Source organism: Stigmatopora argus, chromosome 1, assembly GCF_051989625.1.
Source record: "Stigmatopora argus isolate UIUO_Sarg chromosome 1, RoL_Sarg_1.0, whole genome shotgun sequence".
Lineage (NCBI taxonomy): Eukaryota > Metazoa > Chordata > Actinopteri > Syngnathiformes > Syngnathidae > Stigmatopora > Stigmatopora argus.
In genome coordinates, this window is record NC_135387.1 from 31,085,949 (window position 1) to 31,108,395 (window position 22,447).

At 47.1% G+C, this 22,447-nt stretch overlaps 2 protein-coding genes across 3 annotated transcripts; both read right to left on the reverse strand.

Moving 5' to 3' along the window:
* Nucleotides 1-311: 311 nt before the first annotated feature.
* On the reverse strand, nucleotides 312-21,621 carry LOC144086841 (arf-GAP with GTPase, ANK repeat and PH domain-containing protein 2-like). Of its 2 annotated transcripts, none has more exons than XM_077617007.1 (17): nucleotides 21,400-21,621; nucleotides 12,897-12,955; nucleotides 12,141-12,228; nucleotides 11,949-12,034; nucleotides 11,755-11,890; nucleotides 11,105-11,239; nucleotides 10,916-11,034; nucleotides 9,141-9,209; nucleotides 7,659-7,763; nucleotides 7,008-7,293; nucleotides 6,548-6,721; nucleotides 5,318-5,377; nucleotides 5,029-5,180; nucleotides 3,800-3,890; nucleotides 3,496-3,718; nucleotides 2,080-2,353; nucleotides 312-1,994 (listed from the first exon to the last, which is right to left on the reverse strand). In XM_077617007.1, the coding sequence occupies exons 1-17, from the start codon at nucleotides 21,554-21,556 to the stop codon at nucleotides 1,830-1,832; spliced, it is 2,379 nt and encodes a 792-aa protein (XP_077473133.1). In that variant the 5' UTR covers nucleotides 21,557-21,621; the 3' UTR covers nucleotides 312-1,829. The 2 variants fall into 2 exon arrangements, with proteins under 2 accessions (XP_077473133.1, XP_077473126.1); XM_077617000.1 differs by lacking the exon at nucleotides 21,400-21,621 and adding an exon at nucleotides 15,798-16,453.
* Nucleotides 16,425-17,331, reverse strand: LOC144072462 (uncharacterized). The gene is made up of 2 exons (XM_077597573.1): nucleotides 16,489-17,331; nucleotides 16,425-16,439 (listed from the first exon to the last, which is right to left on the reverse strand). The coding sequence occupies exons 1-2, from the start codon at nucleotides 17,221-17,223 to the stop codon at nucleotides 16,425-16,427; spliced, it is 750 nt and encodes a 249-aa protein (XP_077453699.1). The 5' UTR covers nucleotides 17,224-17,331.
* Nucleotides 21,622-22,447: the final 826 nt, after the last annotated feature.

Below are 22,447 nucleotides of genomic sequence, written 5' to 3' on the forward strand. Positions count from 1 at the left end.
TCCTGTTGATTTTGGATCACTTTGTCATCATTTCTGGCCACTTTCTATTGATTTTTGGTCATTCTGATCACTTGCTGTTGATTTTGTGGCATTTCTGGGTCACTTCCTTTTGATTTTGCGTCACTTGCTATTTTTTTGGGCCTTTCTGGGTGACTTCCTGTTTGCTATTTTATTATAAATCAAACCATTTTGGAAAAAAATGCACATTTTTGCTAAAAAAAAATGACTTCCTCAGAGAAATCCACTGCTCCAAGATGGCCGCCGGCATGTAGCATCCACAACCCAAACAACCTGAAGCCATCAATCCCACATTTTCAAATAAAAAAAAGTTTATTGGAATACCGTTAAGCATTTTTCGATACGTTCGCACGACCCACAAAATGTAAAAAAACAAAAGATAATAATTATAAATCACACTTTTGAAAAATGACAGACTTTTGTCAAATCGGAAATAAAGACAGTAATACATATGAAACGATGAACAAGACATGTTTTTTGAAGGAAACATAAAAGCAACAATGGCTTCCGATTGTGCTCATAAAACGCCGCGTTCCAAAATTTGGACGGCAAGAACGAAAGAAAGAAGCCATTTTTTTTGCGGCGCAATATTAGCTCACGCTACCGCTAGCTTGCCCAAAAGGCGACGACGCTCTGACCTTTCCGGGCTTTACTTCCCCTTTTATAAGGCCGGTACTCACTTTTTTGTTGCTCTTTTAAAAAGCTTTCTGTATTACTATTAGAACATCAAGGTTTTAAAATATTTGTATTCATGAATAAAAGATTTGTCAAAACTTAATTTCCTGGAAAATGGCGGCTAGGAGGTTTTTTACGCCGCTGAATAGCTTTCTCTTATTTTGTGGGCAGTTATGAGCCGTTTTCCAGTATTTCTGGGTCACTTCCTGTTGTTTGGGGTGTATTTTCGGGTCACTTCCTGTTGTTTTGAGTGTATTTCCGGGTCATTCCATGTTGATTTCAGGTTAGTTCCTGTTGTTGAGGGCTGAGTCGCGACTTTTTGTGGCATTTTGAGATCATTTTTGTTACTTTTATTGTTTTGAGGCAAATTTGGGTCACTTCCTTTCGATTTCGCATCATTTCCTGTTGGTTGCCGAGCAATTCTGGACCCGCTCCTATCTAATTTTGGCTCAGGGAAAGGGAATGCCTGTACATTAGAGATCATTTCCTGTTAGTTTTAGGGTATTTTGGGTCACTTCCTGTTTTTGGGGTGTATTTCCGGGTCATTCCATGTAGATTTCATGTTATTTCCTGTTGAGGAGGGCTGAGTCGCGACTTTTTGTGGCATTTTGAGATAACTTTTGTTACTTTTATTGTTTCGAGGCAAATGTAGGTCACTTCCTTTCGAGTTTGCATCATTTCCTGTTAGTTGCGGAGTATTTCTGGACCCGCTCCTGTCCATTTTGGCTCAAGGAAAGGCAATGCCTGTACATTTGAGATCATTTCCTGTTAGTTTTAGGGTATTTTGGGTCACTTCCTGTTGTTTTGGGTGTATTTCCGGTTCACTTCCATGTTGATTTCAGGTTAGTTCCTGTTGATGAGGGCTGAGTCGTGACTGTTTTTGTGGCATTTTGAGATCATTTTTGTTACTTTTATTGTTTTGAGGCAAATGTGGGTCACTTCCTTTTGATTTCGCATCATTTCCTGTTGGTAGCGAGGTATTTCTGGACCCGCTCCAGTCCATTTTGGCTCATGGAAAGGCAATGGCTGTACATTTGAGATCACTTCCTGTTAGTTTTAGGGTATTTTGGGTCACTTCCTGTTGATTTGGTCCAATTTTTTTATTTTATATTTTTTGCATTGTGCGTGCGGGGCGTTCACGGGTGGGCGATGGAGGGCTTTGCGTCGTTTTCGGTGGGCGTGGTCTCGTCGGAGCAGCCGTGCTGCAGCAAAATGTCCACGCAGCTTTGGCTCCCGCTTTTTTTGGCCACGCCCATGGGCGTCCGGCCCTGCTGGTCTCTGGCTTTGGCGTCCATCCCGTACTGGGGGGGGCACGAGAAAAAAAAACGGTTAATCTCACATTGAAATGAATCGATCATACATCACAAACGTGGATAGAAGCGGTACCCAGATGAGCAGCTGCGCCATGACCCCGTCGCCCAATCGGCAGGCGGCGTGCAGGGCGCTTCCGGCGGGGGGCGTCCGGGCGTTCAGCAGCTCCTTGTTGCTGTGGGCCAGGAGAAGGAGGAGGTCCGGCAGGTCTCGACGGCTCACCGCCGACAGCAGCCGGGCCGCCACATTCTGGTCCTGGTCCCCGTCCACATCTGGGGCCGCCGGTTGCAAAGGCGCCACGAAGGTCCGGCGCTCGTACTTGGCGCGGATCCATGATTCTCTCTCCTCGCTGCAGGTAAAGCAAAGTCATGCACGCTAGAAATCGAGGCCACGCCCTCCCTTCCTTCTGATAAATGACCATCTTAGGCGTGTTCCTGTTAGTTTTCTTGGACATGGTCACTTCCTGTTGATTTTGAGGCTTTTCCCTGACATTTCTTGTTAGTTTCAGATGACATTTTGTTGATTTTGGGTCATTTCCGGTTCACTTCCTGTTAGTTTTCTTGGACGTGGTCACTTCCTGTTGATTTTGCGGCCTTTCCCTGACATTTACGGTTAGTTTCGGGTGACTATAGTTGGTTTTGGGTCATTTCCGGTTCACTTCCTGTTGATATCAGGCCTGTTCCTGTTAGTTTGGGGGAGCGTGGTCACTTCCTGTTGCTTGTGGGGCCTTTCCCTGACATTTCCTGTTAGGTTAGGGTGAATTTTTGTAGGTTTTGGGTCATTTCCGCTTCACTTCCTGTTTATCGGGCCTGTTCCTGTTAGTTTTCTTGGACGTGGTCACTTCCTGTTGATTTGGGAGCCATTCCTTGACATTTCCTGTTAGTTTCAGATGACATTTTGTTGGTTTTGGATCATTTCTGGTTCACTTCCTGTTGATATCAGGCCTGTTCCTGTTAGTTTGGGGGAGCGTGGTCACTTCCTGTTGATTTTGGGGCCTTTCCCTGACATTTCCTGTTAGTTTTGGGGGACATTTTGTTGGTTTTGGGTCATTTCCAGTTCACTTCCTGTTGATATAGAGCTGTTCCTGTTAGTTTGGGGGAGCGAGGTCACTTCCTGTTTATTGTGGGGCTTTTCCCTGACATTTCCTGTTTGTTTCAGATGACTTTTTGTTGGTTTAGGGTCACGTTTGGCTCACTTCCTGTTGATATCGGGCCTGTTTCTGTTAGTTTTCTGGGGCGTGGTCACTTCCTGTTGATTGTGAGGCTTTCTCTGACATTTCCTGTGAATTTCAGATGACTTTTTGTTGGTTTCGGGTCATTTCCGGTTCACTTCCTGTTGATGTCGGGTCTGTTTCTATTAGTTTTATGGGGGGTGGTCACTTCCTGTTGATTGTGGGGCCTTTCCCTGTCTAAATATGTGGGAAACTAACGGCGCCCCCTAACCCCTCCCCCCGAAAAGACACGCAAAACATTTGACGCAGGGCCCACTCACCGCGAAGCGTCGGGGGCGGGCTTGGGCCTGCCCAGGGTGCATCCCTCCCAGACGGCGTTGGCGGCCCGGTTCCCGATGGCGGCCAGCACCCGCGTCAGCTCGGCGGGCCAGTGGTCCAGGTCCAAGGAGCGCACCCGGGACAGGTGGGTGCCAAGGTTGCGGTGGATCCCCGAGCACTCGATGCAGATCAGGGCGCCCAGGTTCAGGCTGGCCCAGGTGGGGTCTTGCGGTAGACCGAGGCCCCGGGGGAGGGCGGGGTTAGTTAGGAAGGTGCGAGGGATAGGAGGAAGAGACTTGGACTCACTGGGTGCTTGGCAGTCCACGCAGAGGTCGTTGCCTTTGGCGTTGCGGATGGCCTGCAGCGCCACCGCCTCGCTCTGGCTGCTGCGCCGTGCCTGCGCAAACATGCGGTACAATTTCATCACTTCCTGTTCGTTTGCAGGCACGTACGGGTCACTTCCTGTTGATTCAGAGTCATCTCCTGTTCCTTCCTGGTACCAACCTATTGATTTTTTTGGTCATTCCCTTGATTCGGGCTAACATTTATATTAGAATCATCACTTCCTGTTCATTTGCAAGCCTGTACGGGTCACTTCCTGTTCGTTTGCAGGCACGTACGGGTCACTTCCCGTTGATTTAGAGTCACCTCTTGTGCCTTCCTGGTACCAACCTATTGATTTTTTTGGGCATTCTCTTGATTTGGGCTAACCTTTAATTTAGAATAATCACTTCCTGTTCATTTGTGGGCACGTACAGGTCACTTCCTGTTGATTCAGAATCACTTGTTCATTCTGGGACATTTCTGGCTCCTGTCTAATTGATTTGGGGGTATTCCCTTGATTTGGGCTAACCTTTATATTAGAATCATCCCTTCCTGTTCATTTGCAAGCCTGTACGGGTCACTTCCTGTTCATTTGCGGGCACGTACGGGTCACTTCCCGTTGATTTAGAGTCACCACTTGTGCCTTCCTGGTACCAACCTATTGATTTTTTGGGCATTCCCTTGATTTGGGCTAATCTTTATATTAGAATCATCACTTCCTGTTCATTTGTGGGTACGTACAGGTCACTTCCTGTTGATTCAGAGTCATTTCTTGTTCATTCTGGGACAAAATCTGGGTCGCATCCAATTGATTTTGGGGCATTCCCTTGATTCGGGCTAACCTTTATATTAGAATCATCACTTCCTGTTCATTTGGGGGCACGTACAGGTCACTTCCTGTTGGTTCCGATTAACTTCTTCATTCTGGGACATTTCTGGGTCCCGTCTAATTGATTTTGGGGCCATTTTCTGGATTCCGGCTAACCTTGAAATTAAAATCATCACTTCCTGTTGATTTCTTGCCAGGTACGGCTCACTTCCTGTGGATGTAGAGTCACTTCTTGATCATTTCTGGGCTACTTCTTGTTGGTTTTTAGGCTTTTCCGGCTAGATGGAGGGATTACCACTACCCGCCTCGAAAAGGACGCGGACACGGCTGGGCGTGGGCGGGGCTTGGTTCAAAAAGGCGGGAAAGAGGAGCCCGGTTGTACCTTGTTTCTGCTACTCTCGCAAGACTGCAGGCTGGCCAAGATCTGACTCTGGATGGCCGCCACCCACGAGTCCCTCTCCTCCAGGCTGGCCGCCTCAAAGTGCCACGTCTGCCCGGTGAAGGACACCACCAGGAAGTCGGCGTTTTCTTCATCTGAGGGGACAAGCGGCGGCCAAGTGAGGGAGGGTCGGCGTGGGGTTAAGGCGACGGGGACGGGAGGGCTCGGCGGCAAAGGCGTGCGGTGGGAAAGGGAAAGGAAAGGAAAGCCCAAGAAGGGGTGCCGTGGTTACCTGTCTTGTTAATGTTTCTCAAGCTACCAAAGCTCTTTAACTTCCACATTTTGCGCTTGGCTGCAGAGCGAGAGAGAAACGAGAAGAAAAAGAAGAAGAAGAAGGAGAACATGGCGACAGAGTCAAGACCAGCAAGGCTAAGCAAAGATAAGCTAAGTTAAACTCTTGCTAACCGGAGGAGCTGCCGACGAGAAAACAGTTAACGTTTTGGCCGTCGCTAAACTCTCAAAGTTGCTGAGTTTCCTGTTCCTTTGGGGGTGGGGTCATTGGTTTTGGAGCATTTCCAGGTTATTCCCTGTTGACTTTGGGTCACTTCCTGTTGGTTTTGGAGCATTTCTGGGTCACTTCCTGCAGATTTCAAGTCACTTCCTGTTGGTTTGGGCACATTACCAGGTCATTTCCTGTTGACTGGGTCACTTCCTATTGGTTTTGGAGCATTTCTGGGTCAATTCCTGCGGATTTTAAGTCACTTTCTGCAGATTTTAAGTCACTTCCTGTTGGTTTTGGTGCATTAACAGGTCATTTCCTGTTGACTGGGTCACTTCCTATTGGTTTTGGAGCATTTCTGGGTCACTTCCTGGTGACTTTGCGTCACTTTCTGCAGATTTCAGGTCAATTCCTGAAAAAATTGGGTCACTTCCTGTTGGTTTTAGGGTCACTTCCTGTTGAATTTAAGTCATTTCTTCCAGATTTCAGGTCACTTCCTATTGGTTTGGGAGCATTTTCAGGTTACTTCCTGTTCTTTTTTGGTCACTTCCTGTTTCAGGTCACTCCCTATTGGTTTTGGAGCATTTCCAGGTCAGTTCCTGTTGCTTTTGAGTCACTTCCTGTTAATTTCATGTCTCTTCCTTGGAGCATTTCCCGGTCACTTCCTGTTGCTCTTGAGTCACTTCCTGTTAATTTCAGGTCAGGTCCCTATTGGTTTTAGAGCATTTCCAGATCGCATAGTATCTATTTTGGGCCACTTCCTGTTCACTTCACATTATTCATCTTTCATGTCAATTCCTGTCGATTTTAGCACATATCCGGGCCACTTCCTGCAGATTTTGGATGACTCCTTGTTCATTTAGCGACCAGCGAATGCTAACACTTTATTAGCAAGCGCCCCAAATCCCCTAGGTATTGCGTAAACACGTCATGGCAGCCACCAAAGCGTTTCAGAAGACGACTTTGAAGCAGAAATGCTAAAATTAGCCCATTTCTTCCTTTGAAAAGACTCTTTAAAATGACCTTCCGCTTGCCCGACGACGACGGCGCCGCCGCCGCCGGCGGAGGAGGAGGCGGAGACTGAAGCGGTGGCGTCTCCTTTCTGATTCATGCTCTTCTTCCTCTTGTTCTTCTTGCGGTCGCTCATGGGAGACGATTGGCCGCCATCTTTGGGCGTCGACGTCCCTTCCAGGGCATCTGTTGGCGGGAAAAAGATATTTAGCAATACTACCCACATTTTATATCACCGTATCATCATAATAATTGATAGAAATATAGCTAAATCATGCTAGCTCGCGTGACGTTGCTAATTTAGCTATATATATATATATATATATATATATATATATATATATATATATATATATATATATAATACCGAGAAGACAATTGCACCGCCATTTTGTGACCATTCTCATAACAATAGGGCGGCCATTTTGTTTTCTTCTTCTTGTCTTTGCTCCCTTTTCAGACAGTTTCGTACCGACGCTTTGCGCTTTGGCGGACAGAGACGAGGAGCAGCGTCGAAGTCCTCGCTCCCCCGCCGCCGAGCGGTCGTCCGCCACGGAAAGGGAAAGGCTGACGGGACAACGCTGCGGAACCACGCCGTCGGCGGCCGGCGTGTCCTTGGCCAGCCCGTTGACCCCGGCGGGGGGCACCGGCGGCGAGGGGCCCGCGGGCGCCACCGCCCTCGGGGGCCGCTTGCCGGGAACTTTCACCGTCACGCGTAGCAGGTCGATTTCCTTCCCGTGGGCGTTCTGCACGTAGTCCTGAAACGGAAAGACTCTTAATTTCGAGGCGGTCGAGTCCAATCCCTTTAAAGAAGGAGGGCTGGCCAGCAGGAGAAGAAACTCCCGCCGTGCGGACCCCCTTCCGACAGATTGGATGCGTCCAAAAAAAACTTTCTTTGGCCTTCCCAAGCTCAAAAAGAACGTTCTTTGGATGTCCCAACATGGCTGCCCCGAGGCGACGTTGACATTGAAGTCAACGTATTCACGATCAAATCAAGTCATAACTTGTTTATCTATATAAAACATGGCTTTATCGACGACAAGGCGTCTGTGGTTAACCGATACTTTGTTGTAGACGGCGCCAGAGGTCCAAGTTGTTCAAAGTGGGAGGGAAGGCTTCTTACACTGGAGCTGGAGTGATAGCAGAGGGTGCCATTTTTGGACAGGGTGACGTATTTCTTCTTCCACTCCTTGTTGAGAGAGCTGCCGCTTCTCTTCCACAGGATGCTCTGGGGAAACAATGCAGCTTCAAAAATGGGCGGGGCCTTGTCATTTTGGTATTATAACAATGTAAAACCTGTTTAATTTATTATTATTTCTTTTTAATTCACCTCATCAACACATTCTGATATTCTACATGTTTTTTGGAAACAAAAATGCATGGAAGTGACCAAATGTAAACAGGAAATGCTCCCAAATCAACAGGAAGTTGGTTGAAATGGCTCAAAATCAACATGGCGTAACCCCGTTTTAACAGGAAGTGAGCCAGAAATGCCCCAAAAGCAACAGGAAGTGACTTGAAATGGCTCAAAATCAACATGACGTAACCCCGTTTTGACAGTAAGTGACCCAGAAATGCCCTAAAATCAACAGGAAGTGTAGTCAAAATAACCCTACCCCTAATCCTCCTGAATCAACAGGTTACCCAATAAAAATCAACAGGAAGTGACCTTGAAATCCTCCAAAATCGACAGGAAATGACCCGTAAAAACAGGAAGTGATGATAAAATCCCCCCAAATCAACAGGAAGTGTAGTCGGAATAACACTAACCCTAATCCCCCTGAATCAACAGGTTACCCAATAAAAATCAACAGGAAGTGACCTTGAAATCCTCCAAAATCGACAGGAAATGACCCGTAAAAACAGGAAGTGATGATAAAATCCCCCCAAATCAACAGGAAGTGTAGTCGGAATAACACTAACCCTAATCCCCCTGAATCAACAGGTTACCCAATAAAAATCAACAGGAAGTGACCTTGAAATCCTCCAAAATCGACAGGAAATGACCCGTAAAAACAGGAAGTGATGATAAAATCCCCCCAAATCAACAGGAAGTGTAGTCGGAATAACACTAACCCTAATCCCCCTGAATCAACAGGTTACCCAATAAAAATCAACAGGAAGTGACCTTGAAATCCTCCAAAATCGACAGGAAATGACCCGTAAAAACAGGAAGTGATGATAAAATCCCCCCAAATCAACAGGAAGTGTAGTCGGAATAACACTAACCCTAATCCCCCTGAATCAACAGGTTACCCAATAAAAATCAACAGGAAGTGACCTTGAAATCCTCCAAAATCGACAGGAAATGACCCGTAAAAACAGGAAGTGATGATAAAATCCCCCCAAATCAACAGGAAGTGTAGTCGGAATAACACTAACCCTAATCCCCCTGAATCAACAGGTTACCCAATAAAAATCAACAGGAAGTGACCTTGAAATGCTCCAAAAATCGACAGGAAATGACCCAATAAAAACAGGAAGTGATGATAAACTCCCCCAATATCAACAGAATGGGACCCAATAACAACAGGAAGTCAGCTCCAGGGGGAATGTGGTTAGGGTTAGCGGGTTAACTTGGCACCAATGTTAGCTTAGCGCCTACCTGCTTGATGGGAATGGCCCGGGTGGCTTCTCCCTTTGCGTCGACGCCCCTTTTGTCCGCATCTCGGTTCTGGAAAAAAAATTCAGCGTTCGAGTACGGGCCACGCCGTGCCGAGAACGTGGGCGAAACGACCGCGACGACGCTTGCGACGACGGCGGTGGCGTGAGATGAAGTCGAAAAGACGGCGGCGGGCGCTAACTGACCTTGAAAAGGGAGGGCCTCCGGGGGACGCCCTTGACGGGGCGGGAGCCGGCGCCCCCTTCCCTGTGGCCGAGCACGGGCGTGCAGGGGAGGGAGCAGGCGTAGCCGCCGCCCACGCCGTTGCCCACCTGGAGGGCGGCGGCGTTTGGCGGCCGGGCGCGGCGATGGGATGATCATGAAGGTGGAATGTGAGACCCCGATTGGCCAGGGTAGGGTTACCCAAAGTGCGCCGCCGGGATTTAAAAACAAACAAACAAAACAGACACAATGGGTGGAGAAATGTGCGAGTGACTTGAATGTCGCCCCCAGCAAGATGGCTGCCGTGAGGCCACGTTGACAAAGCTCTTTTCACGAAATGAGTCCATCGCGAGGAGACGGCTAGCGGAGTGGTTTTGAACGGGGGAGGAGGCGGCCTCATTAAACTGACATTCGTTAAAGAGAGCTGTGCTGCGACCGTCTTCCCTCGTCGGCCATTTTGTGTCAGCCGTAAAAACACGACATCATTATCAATGGAGCCTTTTCATTAGGATTTCCTAAACGATGTCATTGGCTACCGTGCACGGAGGCAGAGATTCAAGCCACTCCCTTTTTTTGAATGTGTTTTTAACTAGATGTTTTTTTAATTATTATTTTATACATTTTTCTAGTAGATTGTAATCAATAGGAAGTGACCTAGAAAGGCGCTTCAAACAGGAAGTGGCCTTCAATTTACAGGAAGTGACCTAGAAAGTCGCTTCAAACAGGAAGTGGCCTTCAATCTACAGGAAGTGGCCTTCAATCAACAAGAATTGGCCTTCAATCAACAGGAAGTGGCCTTCAATCAACAGGAAGTGGCCTTCAATCTACAGGAAGTGACCTAGAAAGGCGCTTCAAACAGGAAGTAGCCTTCAATCTACAGGAAGTGACCTAGAAAGGCGCTTCAAACAGGAAGTAGCCTTCAATCTACAGGAAGTAGCCTTCAATCAAAAGGAAGTAGCTTTCAATCAACAGGATGTGGCCTTTAATCAACAAGAATTGGCCTTCAATCAACAGGAAGTGGCTTTCAATCAATAGGAAGTGTCTTTCAATCAACAGGAAGTAGCCTTCAATCAACAGAAAATGGCCTTCAATCAAAAGGAAGTGGCTTTCAATCAACAGGAAGTGGCCTTCAATCAACAGGGAGTGGCCTTCAATCAACAGGAAGTGGCCTTCAATCAACAGGAAGTGGCCTTCAATCAACAGGAAATTAACAGTAAGTCACCTAGAAATGAGCCAATCAATAGTAATTGATTTAAAAATCCCCCAAATGAACAGGAAGCGATTTAGAAACGCTTCCAAATCAACAGGAAGTGACCTAGCATTGCCCCCAAAACATAAGGAAGTGACCTAAATGCAAGTTAGTCGGCTAACACCAGTAACGGTTTGGAGGTCTACTCGTCACAAACTCATGGAAATGAACGGCAGTGGGATGATTGGACGGCAAACGATGGCGTTGGGTCCCGGGCGGAACCCCCGAGGAGAACTTTGGGTAACCACTGAGATGGAATGGACGCGGCGACGGCGGCAACGGCGGGGGCAACGGCGGCTCTTCCGACCTGTCCCGGGAAGGAGGCGGATCCCGGCGTGGATCCTCCGGAGTGACTGGGAGAGTTGGGGAGCGACTTGCAGGCCTGGAGACCCGTCTGCTTCTTCTGGGCCACCATCTTCTGGGCGGCTGGACCAGGAGGGGGACAAAGGGGGCGTCGTCCCGAGCATCTGGGTTTGGATCCCGGGAGGCCACTTACCCTCGGAGAAGACTCGGTCCACGTTGAATCCGTACGTGGCGCAGGTCTCGTAGAAGAGCCAATGACGGACGTCCACGCACAACTGGCGGGCTCGTTTGTCGTCGATCACTCGGGGGTTGCCGCTGCTGATCTTGTCTAAAAGCGCGAGAAGCAAAATTCAATAGGAAATGACTGAAAATGTACAATAAGTGACTTAAAACCCAGAGATGTGCTAAAATCAACAGGAAGTGACCTGAATAGCAACATGATTTGGCTCAGAAATGCTAAAATTAAACAGGACGTCTCCTGAAATCAACAAGGTTTGGCCCAAATTAAACAGGAAGTGTCCCGAAATCAACAGGAAATGACTCACAAAAGCCCAAAATAAACAGGAAGTGTCCTGAAATGAACAGGAATTGACCCAAAAAAGCCAAAAAATAAACAGGAAGTCTCCTGAAATTGACAGGGTTTGGCCCAAATCAAACAGGAAGTGTCCCAAAATCAACAGGAATTGACCCAGAAATGCCCAAATTAAACAGGAAGTGTCCTGAAATCAACAGGGTTTGGCCCAAATTAAACAGGAAGTGTCCCAAAAATGTCCAAAATAAAACAGGAAGCGACTTTCAAGCCCCTCCCGGCGATCCGGTTCAGGCTGGGACGGCGACGCTCACCTTGAGTGGCCACCACCATGACGGGAACGTCGGGGCGCTGCGAGGCCAGTTGGCCGTAAAGCCGGTACAGCTCCTGGAAGCTGTCTTCGTTCTCCAGACTGAAGACCAGCAGGATGGCGTCCACCCAGCCACTGAACTGAAAGGGCGGACGGGTGAGACCAGGGTACGTCCACGCTACCTTGAACCGTGGCTACCTGCTCGTCGGGAGGTCCGGCTTCCTCTCGGATCAGGAGCAGGTAACTCTGTCCGTCCACGACCACCTCCTTTTTGTACCTGCCACCTGACAGACACGGGAGGGGCGGGGCATGAGCACCTTTGACCTTTTTAGCTCCTGATTCGGATAACCCGCTTTTTTTGTCGTCGGGTTAGAACCCGGTCGCCCTTACCGTCGGTTTTCTCGAGCGCCACGTAGCTGCCGCTGACGTATTTGGTGACCAGGGCCGACTTGCCGCTTTTGGCACTTCCCAGAATGCCCTGCAAGAAATAAGAAAAACAACAGGAAGCGAGCCAGAAATGAATAGGCAGTTTATTTGCAGATGAAAGTGACCCAAATTCAACAGGAAGTGACCCAAAATCAACAGGAAGTGACAAAATCAACAGGGAGTGACCCAAAATCAAAAGGAAGTGACCCAAAATCAACAGGAAGTGGCCCAAAATCAACAGGAAGTGACCCAAAATAAACAGGAAGTGACCCAAAATCAACAGAAAGTGGCCCAATATCAACAGGAAGTAGCCCAAAATCAACCAGAAGTGACCCAAAATCAACCAGAAGTGGCCCAAAATCAACAGGAAGTGGCCCAAAATCAACCAGAAGTGACCCAAAATAAACAGGAAGTGGCCCAAAATCAACAGGAAGTGGCCCAAAATCAACAGGAAGTGGCCTAAAATCAACAAGAAGTGACCCAAAATCAACAGGAAGTGGCCCAAAATCAACAGGAAGTGGCCCAAAATCAACAGGAAGTGGCCCAAAATCAACAGGAAGTGGCCCAAAATCAACAGGAAGTGGCCCAAAATCAACAGGAAGTGGCCCAAAATCAACAGGAAGTGGCCCAAAATCAACAGGAAGTGGCCCAAAATCAATAGGAAGTGACCCAAAATCAACAGGAAGTGACCCAAAATCACTGACTGAGTCACTGACTTACCAGTCTGAGCTCCGGGACGGATCTGGCGAGGCTCCATTCCTGGCTGTTGGCGACGTTAACTGCAGACAAACAAACGCAGAGACAAAAAACAGTGAGGATTCACTTCATCGTTTCATTCCTATATTTCTATTCAACATTCTCTTTTGAAAGACAACAAACAGGAAATGAGCCGCAAATGCCTTCGAGTCCAAATCCACAGGAAATGATCAAATTTACACAGGAAGTTGCACCGCCGTGCCATAAAATGTTCCGGAAGTGACACGGAAATCCCAAATCAACAGGAAGTGACCCACAGGCCTCCTAAATCAACCGGAAGTGACCCACAAATGACCTCTACATGCCCCCAAATCAACAGGAAGTGACCCAGAATATTTCAAAATTAAGAGGAAATGACCTATTGACCTGAATATTGTATAATGATTTCCTGACCGACGTATCGACGATAGGGAGTGGTTAGCGTGTCGGCCCGCGGTTCTGAGGTCGAGGGTTCGATCGATGCAATCTAGGCTAATATAGTACTAAATTGTCCCTCCCCCTGTATGAGTGATTGGTTGCTTGTCTCATTGTGCCCTGCGATTGGCTGACCACGCATCCAGCGCCCGCTTCCAAAATTTGGTTGGTTGGCTGGCTGGGATAGGCTCCGGCACCCCGGAAAAGGAACAAATATCGTATAATGGCTTGGTACGTTTGATCTCTTTTGTGGCGAGGCGTGAGCAATTAAGCCGCCGCCTCTTCTTCCTCCGTTCTCTGGTTTTCTGCCCGGGTGCCGGTTGCCATGGCAACACGTACTCCCGCCCGCCAATCGTCTGACTGTTCCAGCGAATCCGCGACGTGCCTTTTTGTAACACCGTAAATACACGACCAGCTAGCACACCACATTCAAAGACCGGACCAGAAAACTGGAGGGGTCCCCGATCGGAAATTGGGTGTAAAATATTGTTGTTTTGTTGTTGTTGTTGTTGTTTAAAAAAAAAGATTATTTATTCCATGATTAATCAAGTCATCACATAATGGACATTTATTGTGTTTTAAGATTCTAAAACAAGTCACCCAATGTCAACAGGAAGTTACCCAAAATTAACAGTTACCCAAAATTAACAGTTACCCAAAATTAACAGTTACCCAAAATCAACAGGAAGTTACCCAAAATTAACAGTTACCCAAATTCAACAGGAAGTTACCCAAAATTAACAGGAAGTTACCCAAAATTAACAGAAAGTTACCCAAAATTAACAGTTACCCAAAATCAACAGGAAGTTACCCAAATTTCACGCAAAGTCACCCCAAATCAACAGAAAGTCACCCAAAATCAACAGGAAGTTACCCAAAATTAACACAGTCCCCCAAAATTAACAGGAAGTCACCCAGAATCAACAAGTTACCCAAAATATTAACACAGTTCCCCAAAATCAACAGGAAATTACCCAAAATCAACAGAAAGTCACCCAAAATTAACAGTCACCCAAAATCCACAGGAAGTTACCCAAAATTAACAGGAAGTTACCCAAAATCATCAGAAAGTCACCCAAAATGACCAGAAAGTCACCCAAAATCAACAGGAAGTTACCCAAAATAACAGGAACTTTCTCAAAATGAATATGAAATGACCAAAAATCTACAAAAAATGATCTGAATTTGAAATCAACAGGAAGTCATCCAAATGAATACAGTCTTGGCGCTCGCGCCTGTCGCCTTTCTCGTCATTTTCGGCTCCGGGCGGCACGCCCCATCTGTGCCCGCCCTCCCTTGGGGAGCCCCGCCCCCCCCCAACGCCATTCATTGTACGCCGGGAACGGCGCTCGTATGCGGATTATCCCTCCGACGGCGTGAAATGGTGAAATCAACCCGCGCTCAAGGGAATTAGATTAAGACGGTCCGAGGCGGCCCAAGACGCTCGGCGCTTGTCGCGGCTTTTCAATTGGCCCGTCAGGACCGTTTGAGTCCCTTTGGCGAAGACTGGCGTCCAATCACGTAAAATGAGCCGATTGCCGCTAGACATTTTTCTTTGTTATTGATCGAATAACCCGATCAATAATGAGCCAGTTATGACTCCATTTAAAAGTCAATGCATGGACCCCAATGTCGCCCCTACCAAGATGGCGGCCGGCCCCGATTTCCTTGTTCAGGTGATGCCAAGCCTCCCACTCCAAATGGTTGTGACATCTAGCTTGATGTTTTTTAAAGGAAGTTCAGACTTCACCTTATTCTCAATGCAATAACGACGCCCCTACCAATATGGCCGCCGCGAAGCTACGTTGGTAGGCTCGTTATGACTTGATTTTGAAGTCAAACGCATACGTATTTTGAGAAGGCCGCCCCTACCAACATGGCGGCCACCCTGAGGCCATTCTTCACATCTGAGTTCAAGCTAGTTATACCAAAATGGTGTCTCGTCGGCCATCTTGGTAGGGGCGACGGAATACCTTTTCGTGCCTTTGCTGTCCGTCAATTGAAACGATTCGGTCACTAGTAGGCGTCCAATCCGTTTAGAGGTAGGCGGGGAATGTTCCTTCATTCGCCGCCAACCCTTCCTCTCCAAATGGTTTGGACGCCTAAGGCTCTCATTGGCGGAAAACTTTGGTCCTTGGGACCGGATTTTGTGGGACTGGATTTTGTGGGACCGGATTTTCTAGGACCGGATTTTCCAGGACCAGATTTTCTGGGACCAGATTTTCTAGGACCGGATTTTTTGGGACCGGATTTTCTAGGACCGGGTTTCTAGGACCATATTTTCTGGGACCAGATTTTCTAGGACCAGATTTTCTGGGACTATATGTTCTGGGACCGGATTTTCTGGGACCGGATTTTCTAGGACCGGATTTTATGGGACCAGATTTTCTAGGATTTGATTTTCTGGGACCAGATTTTCTAGAACCGGATTTCATGGGACGGACTTCCTACCTTCCTCCTCGCTGGAGTCCCTCTGAATGAAGACCGGGTTGGCCGAGGACCCCGAATTGCTCTTGGTGAAGATCCCGCTGATGAATTTCAACATCTTGCGGTCTTTGGGGGCCCCCCTTTGGCCCTGTTGGCCCTCCTTGCTTAGGGCCAGGTCTCGAGAGAGGCTCTTCAGGTCGCTGTTGTCCAGGGTCCGACTCTTGCCCTTGCGCGGCGCCTTGCCAGACCGGCCACCGCCGCCGCCCCCCATCGGCAGGGAACCTGACTCCGGCCTATCCCGGCGGGGCGGGACCTCTTCCCCCCGCCGCTCACCTCCGCCGGGTTCCGCCCAGGAGGCCCTGCAGGGTCCAGGCGAACGCGAGGGCACCCGGCAGTCTTTGCGGTCCAGACTCTGGGCCGAGGCGGGGCTACGTTCCCGGGCCTCCCTGGCATCCCGGCCTCGGGCGGACGCCCCGCCGTGGGGTTTCAGCAGACTTGCCGGACGGACGGGGACCCCGCTTCCGGTCGGGGTTCGAGGCGGGTCCGCCGTGTTGGCGGGACGGGGCGACTCACTTTCCGGGATCTCCATTTTCCTCCAGTCTGGGTCTCGAGACTTTGGGCTCCGGCCTCTCTCTGGCTGCAACCCATCTTTCAAGGATTGGACCTCTGTATTTTGGACCGAGGTTTCTCCCGTCCCCCCTTTGCCCCTCCGGACCTCCCACGCATCCTCCTTCTTCGTCTTCAAATCTGGGTCTACGGACTTTGGACTGGCGGCTCTTTCTAGCCCGGAAGCATCAGACCATGGACCATCTTTGAAGGTCTCCCCTCCATCTTTAACCTCGCTCGACTGGACGGGATCCTCCAGTTTCCTCAAGTCCGGATCTACAGTTTCTGAACTTGTCTGTAAGAGGATACAAGGTGGTCCATCTTTGAAGGCCCGACTTCCATCTTTTAGCTCATTTGATTGGACAGGAGCCTCTAGAGGTCGGTCCGAGGTCCCTCCAGTCCCCACCTTGCTCCTCAGAACCTCCTGTCCATCCTCCTCCTCCTCTGGTTCCCACAAGTCCAAGTCTACCAACTCTGCATTTTTGACCGCACTTGATCGAACGGGAACCTTCGGGGGTTGAACTGAGGTTCTTCCGGTTTCCAACTCGCTCTCCTCCCTCCCGGGGGTGCTTTTGTGGACCACCCACGCATCGTCCTCCTCCTCAACCCGGAGCCTCCTCGAGTCCGGGTCTCCAGACGTGGGGCTCGTGGCGGACGACACTCGGTCCGAGCCCTGACCGGATTGGGCGGGAGCCTCGCTAGGTCGGATCGCGGTCTCCACGCCCCCCACCTCCCTCTTCTCCTTCTCCTGGACCTCCCCCGCATTCTCCTCCTCTACTGCCTCTACCTTGACCAAGGTGAGGGAGATGAGGTAAGTGGTGCGTTGCTGCAAGGCTTCGCTCATGGGGTCCGGCTTGGCTTGACACAAAAACTCAAAACCGGGACTACCGATGCCGGCTCGGAGGCGTTGAGACGTCCTCCCTCCCGCGGTCCGGTTCCATCACCCCGAATCCTCGTCCTTTGTGGGCACCCTGGATCAAAGTTTCGTGCCGAGGCCCCCCCTTTTTCGTCCCCCAAACGCCACGGGAGCGCCTAGCGAATCCGGAAGAAGTCCAGCCAGCCTCGGGTCCGGCCGCGCGAGGATGGCGCGCCGCGCCGCGCCGCCTCAAGCTCGGCGGAAGGACGCGGCGTAAACAGGAGGACACAAACACGGCGGCGACGGACGAAGCGAGGGGGGAGCCACGGGACCCCTCCCGTGGTCTCCCCGGCGGTCGCGGCTGGGAACAACGGAGACGCCGTGGTGGCGCCGCCGGTCCGGTCGGATGGCTACACGACGACAATGTCGCTCGTAGGCCCCTCCCTCTTTCCCTCCCGGTCGGGATTGGCACAATCCTGCGTCTTGGCCGCTTCCTTCGGCGGAACGTGCTCGCTAGCTCGCTCAACGCCGCTCTTTATTGCTCATCCCTCCCATCCCTTCCTCTTCCTCCTCTTCCTCCTCCTCCTCCTGCTCTCCATCTTCCTCCATGAGGCGGGGGCGGGGTGTCTAGGGGCCGGATGGGAGGGGGGAACGTGGGGGGGAACGTAAGGCAACGCAGCGACGCCTTTTTTGAAAATGGCGGACAGATGGGGACGCTTCCCGTCTCGTCTCGATGGAGGTTTTCAATCATCTTTGATTTTTCACAAAGGGACAATACATATCAATGAGTGTAAATATGGAAGATTATAGCTGAATTTTAATTTCTATCTTCAGTTCCAATGTTAAAAACACAATCAATCAGGCAACCATAGAGACAGTATTTTTTTAAAATAAAAAAAATATTTATTTTCAGTTGGTTCGTAGTCACTTCCTGTTCATTTCAATGGAAGCACTAGCTGGGAATGCTAACGATCAGGTGTTTCCGTGCTACTTCCTGTTCGTTTTGAGGCATTTTTGCCTCACTTCCTGTAGCACTTTGGGGTTATCTTCCATTTTGGGTCACCTTCTAATGATTTTTTTTTTCAAATTTTGGGTCAATTTCTAATGAATTTTGTTTAAATTTTGGGTCAATTTCTAATGATTTTTTTTTCAAATTTTGGGTCAATTTCTAATGATTTTTTTTTAAATTTTGGGTCAATTTCTAATGATTTTTTTTTTAATTTGGGTCAATTTCTAATGATTTTTTTTTTCAAATTTTGGGTCAATTTTTAATGATTTTTTTTCGAATTTTGGGTCAATTTCTAATGATTTTTAATCAAATTTTTGTCTTATTTTGGCTAATTTCTTCCAGATTTTGGCTCACTTCCTGTTCCTTTTGGGGCATTTTTGCCTCACTTCCTGTAGCACTTTGGGGTCATGTTCCATTGATTTTTGGTCACTTTATAATGATTTAGTCTAATTTTTGGGTCTCTTTTGAATGGTTTTGAAATATTTTGTGGTCATTTCTTCCAGATTTTGGCTCACTTCCTGTTCCTTTTGGGGCATTTTTGCCTCACTTCCTGTAGCACTCTGGGTTTATCTACCATGTCACTTAATGATTTTTTTTCTAATTTTGTGTAACGTTCTAATAATTTTATGCAATTTTTAGGGTCATTTCCTCCAAATTTTGCCTCACTTCCTGTAGCACGCTGTGGTCATATTCCATTGATTTTGCATCACTTTCTAATGATTTTGTCTCATTTTTGGGTCACTTCCTGTAGCAGTTAGCGCACTGGATTTTGGTGCATTCTTCAATCACTTTGTGTACCATCTAGGCGCCATTTTTATTCATTTTTTGGGCACTTCTTGATGTATAGGGTTAGGGTTAGGGTTATTTACGGTGCATTTTTGGGTGACTTCCTGAAACACTTTGGAGTCCATTTGGGGGCAAATATTTTTTTTATTAATCAATAAATAATGTATCTTTATTATTATTATTATTATTATTATTATTATTTTTCAATTTAATATGCAGTCACCCCTAACAATCAAAACGGATTGGACGTCTAGCACCGTCATTGGCTGACAAATGTGTTAAAGAAGGAACCAATAACTGCGACAAACACGGGAGGAGGTGCTATTCCAATTTCAACCACTTGAGGGCGCCATTCGAATTTAGGCGGCTGTGTCAAACGCGCTAAAAATGAGTAGCTCCTCCTCCTTGTTTGTTGCTAAGGTGTCACAATCTTCCCGCCACCGCTGGCACAATCGTTTCCACGTTGCCGCCATTTCCACAACACTCCAAACGAGGGGCATTTTAATGAGGCGCGAAAAAAATCCCCACAATAATGACATTTTCTACTTGTCAATCATCAAATCAGAAGATAATTATGCATTGGTTATGATTGGATGATGCCAGAAATGAATGAGGCAGTACTGGATCACTTTCTGATCATTTTTCACCATTTATTGGTCACTTTCAGTTCACTTGTCATTTCCTGTTGACTTCTATGGGTCACTTACTGTGAATAGGTCACTTCCTGTGAATTTGGGGGTGTTTTTGGGTCACTTCCTGTGGATTTGGGGGTATTTTTGGGTCACTTCCTGTGGATTTGGAGGTATTTTTGGGTCACCTTCTGTGGGTTTGGTGGTATTTTTGGGTCACTTTCTGTGGATTTGGGGGTATTTTTGCGTCACTTCCTGTGGATTTGGGGGTATTTTTGGGTCACTTCCTGTCGTTTTTCTTTCATTCCCAGGCCAGTGTCTGTTGAATTTGTACCAACAAGACCAAATCAACAGGAAGTGACCTGTAAAGTCCATAAAATTAACAGAAAGTGACTCAAAACCAATAAGAAGTGAGCTGTAAATGCCCTCAAAATTAACAGGAAGTGATGAAACATCAACAAATTCACCTGCAAATATACAGCGAGTAACCTATAACCCAAAGCAACCGGAAGTGACCAAAAACTAACAGGAAGTGACCTGTCAATTCCCTCAAATTCACAGAAAGGGACCAAAAATCATCAGGAAATTATATGAAAACACCCTAAAATTAACCGTTAGTGGCCCAAATGAACAGTAAAGACCCAAAAATCAACAGAAAGTGACCCAACTCAGCAAGAAATGATATAAAATGCCCTAAAAGCAACAGAAAGTCGCCCAAAATGAACAGTAATTTCCCCCAAATTAATAGGAAGTAACTAAATATCAACAAATCTGCTTCAAATTCTCTAAATCAACCGGATGTGGCCCAAAACGAACAGTAAAGTGCCCAAAATCAACAGAAAGGGACCCAACTCAGCAGGAAATGATATAAAAATGCCCTAAAAGCAACAGAAAGTGACCCAAAATGAACAGTAGTTTCCCCCAAATCAACAGGAAGTGGCCCAAAATGAACAACAATCTCCCCCAAATTAACAGAGAGTGACCCAACTCAGCAGGAAATGATATGAAAATGCCCCAAAAAGTGACCCAAAATGAACAGTAATTTCCCCCAAATCAACAGGAAGTTACTAAATATCAACAAAATCCCCTTCAAATTTTCCAAATCAACCGGAAGTGGCCCAAACTGAAAAGTAAAGTCCCCCAAATCAACAGAAAGTGACCCAACTCAACAGGAAATGATATGAAAATGCCCTAAAAGCAACAGAAAGTGACCCAAAATGAACAATAATCTCCCAAAAATCAACAGGAAGTAACTAAATATCAACAAAATCCCCTTCAAATTCTCCAAATCAACAGGAAGTGGCCCAAAATGAACAGTAAACTCCCCCAAATCAACAGAAAGTGACCCAACTCAACAGGAAATTATATGAAAATGCCCCAAAAGTGACACAAAATGAACAGTAATTTCCCCCAAATCAACAGGAAGTTACTAAATATCAACAAACTCCCCTTCAAATTCTCCAAATCAACAGGAAGTGGCCCAAAATGAACAGTAAACTCCCCCAAATCAACAGAAAGTGACTAAATATCAACAAAAGCCCCTTCCAATTCCCCCAAATCAACAGGAAGTGACAACCGAATAATTAAATAAGCACAATATATCCATATAACACTCTAAAGTCGTCTACTCGACGTATTCAAGCGACAAGAAATGCCACAAGATGAACAGGAAACAGACAAAAAATTCACAGGAAGTGACCCACAGTGCAAGATTTTCCATTTGTACCACCCGCATCCTACCTTCGATCCCTCGGAGGTAAACTCGAAGGCCCGAACGTAGGTTCGAATCCGCCATTTTTTCCAACTGCCTGGAGAGTCGCCCCATGGCGGCCTGAAGGGATTCGAACCTTTTGACCTCCGCTTTGACGGCGGCCGAGTCCAGGACCTTCCCGCTCATGGTCGCTCGCCGGGGGGGTGCCGTGGGACCGCTTCGGCCCGTTGGACGGAGCTCGAATGGGCGGGACGGCAAGACGGCGTGACGAAAGGCTCGAACGACTTCCTGTTTCGGAGAGCTTCAACGGCTCGTTGCGGTTGAAAAACGCCGCGCAAACTTCACTTCCTTTGTCGGCTTTACTTTGACGAGTATTAGGTACATTTTAAAAAAATGAAATTGCCAACCGTCGTAGACGCTGGACGTCCAATCCATTTTGACTATGAGGGGGCGACTGAACAGGAAGTGAGCGCGGTGACCTGCAGATGTCCAAAAATCAATAGGAATTGAGCCCAAAATGCTCCAAAATCAACAGGAAGTCACTTAGAAATGCCACCAAGATCAACAGGAAGTGAAAAATGTACACTAATCTCCCAAAATCATCAAAAATTGATCCAAAATCAACAGTCATACATGCAGAAATGGCGCCAAATCTACAGAAAACCAACCACTAATCAGGAAATAAACCCCAAAATGGCGGCGTATCATTAGAAAGTGAAAATCAAAAGTTAGAGAAACAGAAATACCCCCAAAATGCAAAAAAAGCATTTTTGGGATCAACAAAAAGAACTTTTCAATATAAAAATAATTTAAAAAAATAACATAAAAGTGAAAATGTTTTTTATAATAATAATAATAATAATTTTACTCATGTAAATATATTAGAAAGTACATTTTTTGGAATAAAAAAGAACTTTTCAATATAAAAATAATTTTAAAAAATAACATAAAAGTGAGAATGTTCTTATAATATAATAATAATAACAGTAATAATTTTACTCATGTAAATTTATTAGAGAATACATTTTTTGGGATAAAAAAGAACTGTTCAATATAAAAATAATTTAAAAAAGTAAC